The sequence below is a fragment of the Netta rufina genome, assembly GCF_964035555.1.
Source record: "Netta rufina genome assembly, chromosome: 8".
Lineage (NCBI taxonomy): Eukaryota > Metazoa > Chordata > Aves > Anseriformes > Anatidae > Netta > Netta rufina.
In genome coordinates, this window is record NC_140131.1 from 21,452,778 (window position 1) to 21,468,038 (window position 15,261).

The 15,261-nt window shown below is 55.9% G+C and overlaps 1 protein-coding gene across 1 annotated transcript; it reads left to right on the plus strand.

Moving 5' to 3' along the window:
* Positions 1-1,309: 1,309 nt before the first annotated feature.
* Positions 1,310-14,976, plus strand: RGSL1 (regulator of G protein signaling like 1; the record flags this gene model as incomplete). The annotated part of the gene is made up of 21 exons (XM_084291174.1): positions 1,310-1,322; positions 1,813-1,895; positions 2,145-2,219; positions 2,611-2,740; positions 3,481-3,585; positions 3,882-4,043; positions 4,218-5,158; positions 5,680-5,742; positions 7,256-7,484; positions 7,641-7,748; positions 8,147-8,255; positions 9,238-9,431; positions 9,885-10,002; positions 10,239-10,335; positions 10,488-10,617; positions 11,355-11,535; positions 11,921-12,059; positions 12,566-12,724; positions 12,849-12,975; positions 14,475-14,594; positions 14,891-14,976. The coding sequence occupies 21 exons, from the start codon at positions 1,310-1,312 to the stop codon at positions 14,974-14,976; spliced, it is 3,369 nt and encodes a 1,122-aa protein (XP_084147300.1).
* Between the last annotated feature and the right edge of the window lie 285 nt (positions 14,977-15,261).

The following is a 15,261-nucleotide window of genomic DNA, read 5'->3' on the forward strand; positions in this document are numbered from 1 at the left end:
GCTGATGTGCCCACACATGCACCAAGCAAACCCTCACCCAGGCCCCGTCCTGCCACACCGCTATCTCATTTTAGGTAAAGACTTTGTGGAAATGGTGCTGTGCATTTCCATGGTAACCGTGCCGACCTGGTCATGCTCAGGGCCCCGCTCCTTTCCAGGCAGAAAGCTGCAGAGTCCTGCTGGGGTCAGCCGGGAGCCAGAGCGGCGTGAGCAGAGCTCCGCCAGCCTCTGAGGATCTCACTGGGCATTTGTTCAGTTACCAACTGGAAAATACACATTTCTGACCGCTGCAACCTTTTCCCAAGGACTTGTGAGCCTGTCATGTGTGACAGCCGTGCCAGCTCATCCCTAACCCCCCCCCTCCTTGTCTCTCGGGCTTAGCAGCACCAACGCTTACGAATTTGTGATGGACGCTGCTCCTCCCCAGGGTCTCCTGAAACTCCTTCACGCAGCTTTTCCCGGCACCGCTGTCTCCTCTGCTCACCTGCCGGAACAAACAGACACTGCTCACGGCTCACCCTTCCCCACATCATTTTGGGGAGGGCTGGGTTTCACCACAACACTTGGCTGACGTGCCCCTGCAGCCCCCCAGCCCTGACCGAGGGAAGGGGACGGTGCCTTCCCAGGGGACACGCGTGCGGGCACGGTCTGGGTGCGATCTCTTAACATATTTTCCCCATTCTCCATCGTGTCCCTCCTGGGAAGAAGACCATGTGGCACATTACAAGCCCCCTGCCCTCCTCGTGGCCGTGTCCCCGCTGGGGACAGTGTCGCATTCCTGGTGTGGCAGCGCCACCTGGTGAGGTGGCCGGGGGGCCACCAAAGTCCCCTCGCTCCCTCCGGGTTTGTTTTTTTTTTTTTATGCCCACCACCACCCGCTCCTGCTGATCTGCCGGGGCCGGGTGGTCTTCCAGAGTGCCACCTCAGTGCTTTTTCATTTTTCTTTTCCTTGGAGGGGCTCCAAAATTGGGGATCTGAGAGCCAAGCCCACCGATGCCGGATGGCTAATGGGGTTGCTCTGTCCAACACGACCATAGTGGGGTCTCCTACGAAGTGTCAGGCACCACCCGGGCACGGGACCGGGTGCCTGATCGGGTAGAGGGGAAGGACATCATTTTGGGATTGCCCCGGTGCATTGGCAGGGCTGGCACCCAAAAACACCGCGTGTCCCTGAGGGGCAGCGAAGCCCAAGCTGTGGGGCTGTGCCTTGTGGTCCCCAAGAGCACCGCGTGTCCCCGAGGGTTGGGGCTGGGACGAGTGTGTCACAGGCAGCGTGGCACTCTGGAATGTGTCCCTGGGATACAGCAACATGACAGCCACCGGTGAGTGACCTTGGCTGGAGGCTTGGGGCCCTCCAAGCACACCCTGAAGGGGACAACACGGGGGGGAAGAGCAGCATCCCTTAGCTTGGGCCCTCCCTGGGACACAGCCGTGCCCTCACACCCAGATCTTTCAGAAGGAATTAAAACTCCTCAGGATGGGGGGGGATCTGGGGTGCTGCTGGTGCCTGCCTCCAGCCCAACGCTGCCTGCTAGTTTGGAGGAAATACCACAGCATTCGTGCCCAGCCTCCCCAAACCACAAACCCTTGGTGTGTAGGAAGAGGCCACTCAAGTTTTCCAGCCCCCCCATGCAGCTGGACTGAGTGCTTTCCGACTGCCCTGCCGGCAGCCACAGGGATGCAAGGGGAACCCAGTGCACAAATCCCACCCAGCATCACGTTTTTCTGGGAGCTGTTCTGGCCCAGCTCTTCCCTCTTCTCATCTTTTGGTAGCACAAAGCCCTCACAACTTTCTCTTCTCCCCCCCTGCAGCAACCATAGCCTCTACGGACATGGGGCTGCTGCTGAGAGATGAAGTTTTTGTCGACTTTTTCAACACGTTTCTGAACCTTCCTGTAAGTCTGCTCCTCCCCCTAAAGGCCGGGACCTTTCTGAGCCTTTCTCAGGTGAACTTTTGGGTTTGGTGTTAGAAAAATTGGGAAGACACCATACTTCGGTTGTCAAGCCAGGGAAAGCTGAGGACTTAGCTCAGAGGTGATGGAGACGGAGGGATGAAGAGGAAGATGGTGCCTTCTCTGCAGCGGGGACGGGCTCTGGGCTTCCCCACCACCCTGCATCCCTTCCAGCTCTCCCTTTCCACGCAGGTGTTTGGCCAGACACCCTTTTACACCAGCAGCACAGGGCAGTGGGACCTGTGGCCAGAGCTGCCCAGCCAGCTGGTGAGAAAACATCCCCTGTGAGGAGAGAGGAGGGCGAGGAGGAGGGAGGAAGGGCGCCGGGCGGGGAAGGAGATGGTTCCTCATTGCCGAGGCTGTTGTTCATGCAGCTGGGGGGGTGATTTCAAACCAGGCTTCACTTGGCTTTTGAGCCCCGGGGGGAGCAGAAGCCACGGGAAGGCAGGGCGCTGGGAAAGCAGGCAGGGGGAGAGGGGGGCAGGCAGCAGGGATGTGGCAGGGGCTGCAGCACAAGCATCTCCCTTCCTCCTCTGCACGGGGTTGGCACCCCTCTCTGGCAAACCCCATAGCACGGGCCCCTTACTCACCCCAATTCCCCTGCACGAGCCGGCTCCTCGCTCCCAGCCTGATCCTCTCCTGGGGGGTTGTGCTGCAGGATGCCAGCCCCCCGGCTTTGCTGGCCTGGCTGGCGAAGCACCGCCTGCCTCACTTCTGCAGATCCAGCCTCTGCCTCCACCTCGTCCTCTGCCAGAAGCTCCTGGGTTTCGTGCGGTCGGAGGAAGCAGGTGAGTCATTGTGGCAGGCACGGAGGAAAGGGAGCGGGGCTTCCTCTCGCCCGGTGGCTGCTGAGCATGGCACTGGGTTGGAAAGGCACCGCACGCCCCTTTTTGGGGGGTCACAGCAAATCCCAGGCAGGATTTCCATAAAACGAATGAGGTTTTCACCCCTCAGCCCTGCTCTTGTTTGTACAGGCTCGCTGCCTCTGTGGGGTTGAGCTGGAATAGCTGCTTAGCAGCAGCTGCAGGGTTTGTAAAAGCAGTGCGTGGGTGAAGCCGGGCTGGAGAGCAGCCTTAGATCCAGGAAAGGGGTCCTGGCGTTTTGGGTTTGCTGCTGTGCAGGACGCACAGAGCTCTTACACCATATCGGGTTATCCTCCTCATTCAGGGCATCCTACACTGGGGAAGTCATAAAATCATAGAACAGTGCAGGTTGGAAAAGACCTTCAAGATCAAACACAACCATCAACCTGGCCTATCAAGTCCTGCCACTAACCCGTATCCCTTAGTGCCACAAAATACCCCACAAACCTAAAAAATAACCTGCTAGGTTATGCCCTGGTCTGTCCTGACAGCACCAAGTTGGAACCATGCTTGGTTTGCCTCCAAATGAGCCCCCCCAGCCCAGCATCACTGTGAGGCATGCCCACTGGGAAGAACGCTATGTTAGCTGGGATGCAGGCTTTCATTTCAGAAAAAAAATAAGCGATTTATGAAGGCTCCTGCGCTCTGCTCTCTCTCCCCGACAGAGAAACTGCTGAACTGGCGGAGCGCGGACCGGTGGCTGCTGGAGAAGTGCATCAGCGGCAGCCAGGGCATGTGGCGCTTCCGAGCCTCCACACAGGGAACTGCAGGTGGGCACGGGGTGCTAAATGCCCCCACCGTGGGCATGCTGCCCCGCGGGGCAGCGGCACAGAGCCAGGGGTGTGGGTGAGCACCGGTAGGATGTGAGATCCTGCTCTGGAAGATGAGGCAGCAGCAGCAGCAGCAGAGCCCAGCTTGCACAGCCCTGGATCTTCTCCACGATTTCATCTCGCTTCATCCAGGGCATCTTCCCAGCTTTCTCTTAAATCACGGGGCTGCTTTGCTCGCCAGCAGGCTCTCGGAGTAATACCAAGCCCTTCACGTCAGTCTCTTGCCTGATCCGTAGGGGAAGAACTGACCGACTTCTGGCTCAGCACCGAAAGGCTGCTGGAGCTCGATGAGTCGGATGCAGCACAGCAGGACCTCTACCTGGCCCTGATGAACAGGCTGAAAGCCACCCACCTGCGCGAAGGCTCCAGCGTCTTCACCCTCTGCGGCACCCTGGCTGGTAAGGACAGGAGCTGGTGACAAATGGTGACCTTCTTGGAGGGTGGCGTGTTCCTGGCTGCTCCCAGGTGGGGATGGGATGGCAGCAGAAGCTTGGCTTGGCTGAGCATCTCCCCTGGTACCACCAGGCCTGGATGGAGCTGCCCCTTCATCGTCATCCCCTTCATCATTTCAGGGTCATCGCGCAAAGTCAGGCACGCTGGGGCCATCGGCACCCGGAGGGAGATGCTAGTCAAGATGCAGCAACGAGCCCTGTTTATAATTCAGAGTTACTGGCTCCCTAAATTCTTCATCCAGTGCAAGATGGGCATGGAAGAAGAGAAGCTGTGTTGGCCTCTGCTGCAGGAGTACCAGGAGCGGGTGGCACAGGGCACCATGCAGGAGCCCCTGGGCGTTTCGGACGATCTCTTCAAAATGCACATTACAAAGAGCCAGGACCCATCAAGGCCCTACAGCAGCAAGAAGGCCAAGGAGAAGGTCTGGGCTCTTGTCAAGGAGGGAAGAGACACCCAAGAAGCAAAGACAAGCTTTCAGACACCAGAGAGGCAGCCAGGGCCAGCTGGGAGCGTGAAGGGATCGCAGCCGGGTAAGGAGGCTTTGGGACCGGGTCCTGCAAGCACTGCCTTTGGGGGCAAAGGAGGAGCAACCTCTCCCAAAAGACCTAGACCCAAGGCAGAGCTGGCCATCCATCTGGAGGACCTCTGTGAAAAGAAAGTCCTCTCTAGCCTGCGTTCCTCTACACCCCTCGCCAAGCTGCCGACCCCAAAAAGGCCGGCCAAAACCCTGCGCCTCCTCCCCTGGGCCCTCAGCGCGGACAGCTGTGCGGGACGGCCCTTCAGGGACTTCTTGAAGTGCCAGGGCCAGACCATGGAGACTCATCTCCTGGACCTGTGGCACGACCTGGAGGAATTTCTGCCCGCGGTGCTGGACCCCAGCAGAGAAAACAGCTTCTTCCTGCGCCATTTGATCGCGGACAGGATACGCAAGACCTACCTGGAGGAGAGCGCCGTCCAGCAGCTTCCCCTGGAGGCGAGGACCCTGCAGGGCCTGCGGGAGCACCTGGCTTCTGGGGAGTTCACCCCTTGGATATTCAGAGCCCAGAAAGAGATTTGCAAGGTACAGGGCAGCAGCGGTCGGGCGGGGAGGTACCGCTGGCCTTCACAGCCTGGGCTGGTGAAAGGACCACAGGCATGGTTAGAAGGAGAGGTATTTGGAAAACGAAGGTGAAGAGAGACCAGGGAGGACAGAACTTATGGTCACGAGTCAGCTTGTGCTGCTGGAAGCAGTGACCGAGACACTCCAGGCCAGCAGAGAGGAGCATCCCCATGGGTTTGCTGTGCCGAGCAGTCATTTAGCAGCTGGTGACCTCGGCTGGATGCACGTGCCACGGGGATCACGGGACAGCGGCTGGCCCTTTGCATCTGAGTCACTGCTTCCAGCACAACGGGATTAAAGCACATTTTTAAAGCACATTTACAAAGCCAAGCACGTCTGGGCAATCTCTGAGCAGCCCAAGGGGCCAACCCCTGTGTGCAGCCCCCTGGGCATCTCAGTGGGGTGTAACCTGCCCATGGGGTGCCACTTTCTGGTGGGGAACATGAGCACCAGCTGAGGCAGCCACCTCTGCTCCTCCCCAGGTCCTCTGCATCTTCTATGAGAAATTTCTGGCTGATGAAGACAAGACCTTCCTCCAGTTTATGGTAAGGGGGATGCACGAGGGCCTGGGCCATCCTCAAGGGGTGTGCAAGCAGCAGTGGGGATGGAAAAAGGTGGTGAGAGGGAGGAGAGAAGCCTGGCAGCCCACAGGTCAGCCTTTGAGCCATGACCCAGCCCAGAAGCCGGGAGAGATTTAAAAGCACTCATCCAGGGCAAGCAGGGGTGAAGCCAGCGGCAAGTTGCGAAAAACACTTCTGGGAATTAATTCTCCCCCTTTTTTCCTGGTTCATAACAAATACTGCTATTAATCTGACTCATGGGCAGCCACAAATGTGTACGTCCCTGTTCCAGCACGAGCGGTGCCTCGCCAGCACTGGGGAAGAGGGCGTGCAGCCTTTTGGCCTCTGATTCAACCACACTCAAGTTTTCCACGTGTTTCTTTCCACTGGGTAAAGCTGTGCTTTAAGAAAGCAGAGTCACACAAGCACTCATATTCCCAGCAGCAGAAATCCTATGTTTCTCAATGCTTTCCACCAGGAAGCCTTGCAGAGAGAAACCTCGGAACATCCTGCCTGTTTGGGTCCCTTGCACAACCCACACAGGCAATTTTGCTTACCACAACTAACTTCTTCAGTCTGACCACTAGGATTTTCCCCAGATTGCAATGTAAATTCATCAGCTGGTCCCAGAAATGATTAGGACAGGCTTCCAGGGGCAGTGCCCCAAAGACCTGGCTCACAGAGATGTCAGAACCGCAGTCAGCAAGAGCCGAGCTCTTACGGAGCAGTAGGTTGGCAGCTGTCAGCTCCTGACCCTGCTCATTAAATGCTCTTGGTTGTAAGTTAATTAGCTGCCCAGGTTTCTAAGCATCCCTTGTCGAGGAAATTACCTCTCAGAGCACACGCCTGGTCCAGGAGAGCAATTAGCAGTTCAGCAGGTGCCATGGCCATGCTCTCCGCAGGCACCATCCCCTAAGCCAAACTCATCCCGGCCCTCGCAGCACTGGTGTCAGAGGAGCTGCTCGGGGGCTTGGCGGGGTTATTTTTGGTGCTTGCTCTCAGCAGCATGCAACTCGGTCAGCAGACAGCCTGTCTGGCCCTGCTGCTCGGCCAGTCCTGCAGGCTGGTGGGGAGCCAAAACCTGCAGGAGGGTCTCAGTGGGATAGCAGGAGGCACTCCTGGGACACTGGCCAGAGCCAGTCCCAGGGCAGCAGCCAGCAGAAAAGGCACACGAGCTTACCTGTCTGCCCGTGTCACCTCCAGAGCTGTTTTCAACCCTCCTGGCTGGATGTTGACCCCTTTAGGAAAGCTGCTGCCTTTGGCTGGCAAGCCGTTGCCTGGGTGAGCTGAGGGACCTGCTGCACTGCCCCAGCTCCAGCCTTAGAAACAGCATGGACAGGTCCCAAGCTGGTGCTGAGCTTTGTGCTCACACAGATTTTCTTCCCAAGGTCTAACTTGGATAGGTTTGTACCCCAAAAAATGCTCAGCTGGCCTTCTAGGTTCAGCTCCTCCAACAGGAGGAGCTCTGTACCAGCCCCCTCTGCTCTTCTTGCTGCAGTCTCCACAGGGCGATGTCCCAGCGCCCAAGGTGCAAGGACACCCTGTCAGGAAAGAGGAATGTTTCCTCCTGTCCGAGCGCATAAATGAATCCTTGAAGCTGAGCCAGGCCTTGCATGGCACGAGGAACTTGGAAGGTCTCTCCTCCGAGCACTGGCGAGCCTGGGCCACTCAGCACCTCCAGCAAGGGGGCTCCAGCCAGGCAGAGACAGATCTTGTGAGCATGGCTGGTAAGAAATGCAGTGCCGCAGGGAGAGCATGGGTTCGGGACAGAGAAGGGGAAAGGCAAAAAGCTGTCACAACACAGCACTCGGTACGTGCTGAGGGGCTGACACAGCCTGCAGGAACGAACCCCGGATCTGTCCCCTCTTCTCTACCGGATGCAGACTCCCAGAAGGTGGCATCAAATGAGCCGTCCGCTGAGAAAGCCCCGCTGCCTGCGGATAGCCCAAGCAAGGATAATGAGATTTCGTCTCCCAAAAGCCCACCGCCAGGTGAGTTCAGCCCAAGCAGGGCAGAAGCAGGGCAGGCTCCCAGTCAACACTCCCTTAGGGTACTGGAGAAGCAGGGACCTTCCCTGTTTGCCTCCCAGCATCAGGAAAACATCTCCAGAAGGAGAGAGAGGTGTCACCCCAATGAAAGGCATGCCTTTCGGGGTGTTAATCCAGGCTGGGAGCACTTCTCTGAAGCAGATGCTGAGGAGATCGAACCATGTGAGGGAAAAGGGCTTCTACAGCATGCAGCATCCCCGAGCTGGACTCACCATGCAGCTACCATCAGGGTGGATCTGGAGGCTGCCTGGGCTTCTCCAGGGTCCCCTGCCCTGAGGACAGCTGTGAGCAGGCTCTAGCAGTCACCTGAGGAGGGAGCCAACGCTGTTCTGTCCCCACAGCTGCTGAGCCTGAGAACAAAAAGAAGAGGACTGCTCCTGGAAGAAAAACCAAATCGAGTGCCACAAAGGTCACCTCTGCCGTGGTAGAGAAGCCAACTAAAAGACCCAGGTTGGCACTTTGCAGCACAAGGCTTTGTTATTTTTTATTTTCTTATTTTTTGCTATTTACAGTCTTTGAAGAAACAGGGCTGTTCCCACTGCTTTCCCATAGTGTCACTTCTCCTGGATTTGTCATTGGGCTCATTCAGATATAAACATGGGTGGCCCATAGGTCTGAAGTGTAGAGTGACCTAGACAGAAGGAAAGAAGTTTCTTTTTTTCTCTCCCAACCCCATAACCTGAATTTATTCCTCACGTCTTGTGCACTTTGACCTCAGTTGCTCTCTGGCAAACCACCTGCACTACAGCTAGGCAGCTCTCAGACCCCAAACCAGCACTTAAAATCACCGTGACCACGCTTAAATCTGTCCTCACTGACCATGAGGATGTCCGTGTGGAGTCCCACCTCCTGGGAGTACTTCAGACAAGAGCCCTGACAGCTCCACATCAGGATATAAATGTTAACCAGGACGTGACTGGGAGCAGCGCTTATTATTTACTTTGAAAGTCAGTCTCAGGAGCCCCATTTAGACAATGAACACACTTGACCCAGTCCACCAACCTTCAAACAAGGACTTGCTAACCTTGTAAAGGACCCAAATCCCAGTCTGCTCCCAGCTGTGGCTTTTCCAAAGTTCTGCTTCAATGATACGTAGGGGAGCACAACCTCCTCCTCCTCCCACCAGTCCTTCTGGGTGTCCCATCCTTACCTGCCTCCCTCCCCTGGTGTCTGCAGAGCTGTCCTGCTCCATTTGCAGGTTCTGAGGTCTCCAGCAGAGACCTTAAGTCCTGCCTCCTCCTCATCTCCTTAGAAAAAGCCTCCTGTTCAGGCTGAAACCAAGTCCTTTCCTGGCCCATCTGCTTCATAACCCCCTGGCACCACTGACCCATGTTTTTCCAGCTCTTTGGGTGCCTCTGGTTGGAGAAGCAGGCTAATTTCCAGGTGGGAGGCAGCACAGAGGTCACGTCTCCTGGTGTCTCCTCCCCTGCAGGCACTTTGTGAAGGTGCTGCACAACCCTGCCCACCTGCAGTACTTCAGGCAGTTCCTCGAGGAGCGCAACGCAGATCAACCTCTGCGGTTCTGGATGGCCGTGGAGAAGCTAGTCGCAGAGCCCAATGCCAAGATCAAGAGTGCCCTCGTTAGCAGCATCGTCAGAAATTATTTCCACAGTGACATCCCAGCTGGTAGGCACCCTCCCACCCTGCACTTTACTCCAGCCATGATGAAGGCTTCTTTTTCCCTGACCTGGCTGCAGATTTTAGATCCTCTTGCAGGGACTTGCCAATCCTCCTTTTTCCCTGCCCAGTGTTTGCTGAGGGCTTCCACTGCCACGAATTTCTAGGAAGGTGCTCTACCTCTGTGGCAGGATCTCCTGGCCAAGACCTGCAACCTGCAGTTCCCCCAGTGGGGGAAATAGCCCTTCCCTACCCCACCTCCTTCAGGCGCTCTTGGAGGCCCAGCTTCACTCCCCAAATATGCAATTAGCACAGCATAGAAAGGAAAAGAGATGAGGACCAGATTCTGGGGCAGGCAGAGGTGGGACAGGGTGCCACGTGCGGATGGGAGGGTAGAAAGAGCTGTCACGGTGGCTCAGGGACAGCTTCTAGCAGCAGACAGTGACCACTTGTCTCTTCCAGAGGAACTGCTGGACTGCCACTCTTCTATCATCAAAGAAATCAGGGAGGCTGAAGTAGTCACACCCTTCATGTTGATGACAGCCCAGGTCTTTGTCCAGAAAGCAATGGAAAAACGATGGTGAGAACCGGGCTCCAAATCCCAGCCAGACCCTCACCCCAGCAAAATTGTCACTGCGGCTGCCGAGGCGCTTCCAGCCCCCATCCCTTTCTCCATCCTCCTCCAGGACCAGGATTCCTGTGGGACCCCAACCACGGGGCCATCTCCTCTCAGCTGCTCCCCATCCCAGCCACCAAACCACTGCCCTGCTTGTGCATCTGGCCGCCCCTGATGCTCTCTGGTCTCCCGTCTGGCAGGTTTAAGGAGTACCAGGACCTGTTTCCCCCGAGTGAAACGCCCAAGTCTAACCTTCATTTGCGGCACAGGATGAGGAACTTCACGACAGACAGCCTGGTGAGGAAAGAACCTCCCTGCCAGCAGGCTGGGGTGTTGTCTAGGAAAGAAAGAGGGGAGATGGTCTCTGTCTGGGAACAAACCCCACAGCCAGGGGCTGGCTCCCCAGGGCTGTGCCACCAGCCGAGCTGGGTTGTGCTGCATCTCTGCAGAAGTGTGCCTGGTTCACCATCCACGACATCGTCAAAAGCATCTGCAAGTTCCATCGGGAGATGAACGACGACAAGTGCCGCATGGAGTTTGAGGGCTTTCTGCGGAAGGAAAGAGAAAATGAGGAGGAAAGTAAGGCTGGAGTCCTGCCGCCCCGCTCCTCTCTCCCTAGGACACTCCCAAAGGGGAGGTGAATGGAGGGAACCTGTGGCTCCTCACCCATCCCCATGTGCTGAACCCTAACTGTTCTCTGCTGGAGGTATTTAGAGAGCTGGTGACGCAGGAGTTTCAGGATGCCAAATATTGTGTGCAGAAATATTGGGTGATGAGGCACAGAACTCTGCACAAGCAACACAGATAATATATTCATGCCATAGATGGTTTTCTGATGCCAAGTCCACCTAGATCAGGAAATCCCTGGAAATGGAAGTGTCTGGAAGTTGGAGAATATTGTATGTAGGGGAAATAACAGATATTTTACCTTTCTTTCTCCCTTGTAATCCACTTGTGGCCTCTGTCAAAGACAGGATAACAGCTAGGCAGACTTTGACCTAACCTCCTGTGGCCATCCCCCTATGAAAACAATGAACAAAAGCACTCCGTGAGTGCAAGGAGGAGGACAGATGGATGAAGGAGGTCACTGAGCTAAGGGAAAAGCACACTGGGTGGATCAGAATTCCCTGGGGAGCCCTACAGGCTGCAGGAAGGCTGTAGTCCACATAGGCTGAAAGGCCCTCAAGCAAATTCCTCGTGAGCAAGAAAAGCAAGCAAAGGTTAGGGGAGGGAGCCAGGTATAGCACCAGATGCCCAGCCAGACTCAAACCAGCACCGGGAGAAGCAGGACCTGAACATTTTGTCCCCTCTCCCAGACCTGCCCCCCACCACGATGCGCAGCAGCAGCACCACGAGCACGTTACACTCCCACGTTGTCTCCAGCGGCTCCCTGCAGGACAAGGACACGCCTCTGGTGAAACGCCAGCTCTTTGACAACCAGCTCATTACCGTCAACTTCCTCGTCGATGACCTCCGCTTTTATCTGGAGATCAACAAGTAAGTGCCCTTTCCATGGGCACTCAGGTGCCAGCAGTCTGCCTTGGCTCAGGCCCAGGCCCTCCCTGAGGGTGGTGCCTGTCCCTTGGCAAGGGACAAAGCCACCCACAGCTTCTTCACACACCGGGGGCTCATCTTACACCCCAAAACCACCTCAGCACCTCTGTGCCAGGCTGGGATCTGGACACCACGCTGCAGCATGGCATGACCAAAGCCTGTTCGCTGTCTACAGTGAGCCTGCTGGTGGTTCCCCACCCTGTTCAGCTGTCCCTCACCTCCTAGATGTTGTTTTTGTGGCCCAGTAAATGCAGAGCCGAGCAGGAACATGCCTGCCTAGTAGCAAGGCACTTGTCTCAGAGCAAGACCTGCGGGCGTGCTTTTGCAGGTTTTCCAGGCTGGCTGATTCGGCCGAAGCTTTGGCAGCACACAACATGCGCTCAGAAAAGGAAGTCGCCTTTCTCAAAAGGAAAGCTGCCATCATCAGCAAGCTCTTCCTGAACTCCGACATCCCCCCCAAACTGCGGGTAAGGTGCTGGCACCCACCCGGGAAGCCTGGAGGGGCTGCTGGCTGATCATTGCTCAAGGTCATCCCATTGCAGCCGTGAGGGAAGAAACCAGGCAAGGGTTGGGTCTGCTTCGGCCAGGCGTGCTCTGAACCTTCAGGACGTGCTCCAGGGCTTGGGAAGCTCTGCATGGGCGATGGGACTGAAGCACCAGGATGGGTATTGCTATCCAATTCAGTCCTTTCATTCTCCACAGGCCAAAGCCACCATCATTCCTCCACAATGCACCCACCTCTTCCTCTAGAGTATCTGTTGCTCTGCGATCTTCCCTTCGGAAAGCACAGCGGTTTTCCAAAAACTCCAGCGGGGATCCTGTCCCTATATTCAGGACAGTCAGCCAGGACCTCAGTAGCATCTCTTTTTAGAGGCAGATGAAATGCCAGGGGGGTTAGGGAGAGGGATGTGCCACCAGGAGTGCTACAAACCTACAAACTGCTCTGGCTAAGCACGGTCTCTTCCATGGCCAGGTGAACATCTCTGAAGATGACAGAGACCTAATCTGGACCCTGTCTTCCAAGGGGCTGCTGAACCGCCTCCTCTACCACAAGGCCAAGGTCACCCTCCTCCCCATCCTGATACACTTCTGGAAGAGGTACCTGTTCCCTCCCTCCGAGGTGGCAGAGGCTGTGCGGGTGCCAGCCGCTTTCTCCAGCCACCTGGCTCCTCTGGCATGAAGAAAACGCAGACGAGACCCTCCCCAGGAGCACAGCTGTCGACATCTGCTTGGGGGTTTGCTGTCCCTGACTCCAGCCTTTCTCACACAGGTTCTGCAACTGGAAGGTGATGAAGAGCTTTCGGGTCTCCAAGGTGGAGAGGGAGGCAGCCTCGTTGCCCAGTACAAAAGCCTGTTCCGAAGTATCTGACATCTACAATCCAAGTAAGATGAGTGCCTGTCCCCCTGCTCCACGTTTGCCCTGTCTCATTGTCCCAACAGCCAGCTGACCAAGGCTGGGGCTACACCAGCACCCTACAGCATGCTCTGCTGCTTCACCCAGCTTCGAGGACCACGTGGGGCATACCTTTGTTAAAGCCATTCCTTCCCCACCAATCCAGTCAAAATCACCCAGTGGGTTTTTAGAAATTTCTTTGGGGATTAGAGAAGTGGGGGCAGAGAGTTAATAAGCAAAGAGCTGTTGCATAAGTCTTGGTTTTTGAAGGAAAGAAATTAAAAATACCCCATACACATGCTAAAACAGAAATTAAAGCAATGAATCTTTTGGGTTATAAGTCGGATGTGAGCAGGAAAAAGAAAGACTGCCCAGAACTGTGCAGGCAAACACCAGGCTTAGTGGCATTACACGGAGGATGCTTTGAACATTGGGAAAGGAGAAAAGGTTTCATGAGGATGTGAGGTGACACTCACTAGGATATCTCTAGGGAAAAAAAATTCTTTTCCCCTCATCCACTTATTTAGTTTCAATATACTAAACACTAAACTGTGAAAAACACAAAGAAAGCACTGTTAAGTGCTGTCACTCTGCCTGACAGCCTGGCTCCTTGACTGAATATTCATTTGGAAATTGTCTAATTGATTTTTGATTAGAGGGGAAACCAAAATAGGCACGTCCTAATCTTGCTTTGACGGCCGAGTGGGTGTCAGCAACGCAGCGTTCTGCTCCCAGTAATTTATCACTGTCAAGTTCTGGTTAAAATCAGCACAGCTGGAGGTTTTTTGATGTGAACAGGCAGGTGCTCGAGCTACAGCTTGGCAGCCGAGCTGGAGTCGCAGACCCTGTGCTGGTGCTTTCTTCTCTGACATTGATCTTGCAGGGAACATCCCCAGGACAACTCTTGTCCCGAGCCAAAGCTCCCTGGAGCACCTGCCTCTTTGCAGGGATGAATATCACGGGGAGAGATGTGCCATCTCAGCTGTGTGTCATTTCTCCTGCCCTATCCCCCATTCAGCCCAGTGGGGCAGGGATAGGCACTGGCACACCCTGGTGCACGACAGAAGCTGTCCCAGCTCCGGCTGCTGAGGAGGAGGGAAGCAAAGTGACACACAACCCCCAGAGAGCTGCTGCTTCTGACTGTGCTCATGCCTCTGCCACCTTCTGCTCGGGACATTTTCTGCACCTTATCGCACTTTATCAACAAACTTTATCTAAGGATTTGCTTTGCTGACCTTCAGAGCTCGCTTTTCTGATGGGAAAAATTGCGTGTGCTGCCTTAAAATTGCTAGGCGAGATACCTGCAATCCCCAGGAGAGCCCTCCTGTCGCCCACGTCTCACTTTTGCCATATTTTGGTTATTACTTTGCTGTGCAGACAGAGGGTGCTGGGCTGGCCGCCTGTCGCCAGGCGTCACTGCGGCACTGCCCACGGGCTCTGCACAAGCCCGGTGGGACTCCAAGGGGACATTTCTCTTCTCCCTCCCCAGGCAATCACGTTGTCATCATGTTCACCCTCCTGGGAGGGATCCGCATCCTGCTGCCACAGTCCCAGAAGAAAAAGGAGCTGCAAAAGGAGCTGCAAAAGGAGCTGCTGGAGGAGCAGAGGGGTGAGCTGGTGCCACGAGGGTTCCTGCTCCCCACAGCAGCTCCAGCTGCTGGGGTGAGAGCCCAGCTTTAGGCTGACTCCCCACGTCAGCCACGATGGGGAGTTTGTGCCTGTTGCTTTTCTCAGATTCAGAGAACCACCATGAGAAACATCTCCCACTCAGCAAGCCTGTAGGGCTACCTGCAGGGCAGGTAGGTGGCTACAGGGGCAGCCCACCCCCCAATAGCACCAAGGATGGGGTCCCAGAGCAAGGAGGCATTTCCCTCCCTCACTGCCCTCCCTGGGCTTGTGCTGCAGGTGCCAGCAGCTCCACCTCAAAGCAGCTGCTGCTGCCCCTGGATGGGCTGTTTCCAGCCCCAGCTGGCTGCAGTCTCTCCCAGTAACACACACAGAGTCTCCAGTTGCTGAATGTCCCCATGCCCTAAGCACAGCCTCGTTAACACCATTCACCCACGCATCTATCAGCAGCAGCCACTGATACAGAGCTTCTCCCCTCTGCGCAGGCTCAGGTGGAAGGACAGATGTCCCAGCACCTTATCCACGCTGAGCAGGGCAGGGATGTGCTCCAAGGAAGCTGAGCAGCCAAGACACACCACATAGGCTGCACTTAATCTGCAATAAGACCAGAAAAATAAAGCAACTGACAGCCCCCTCCAGCCTGCCTGATA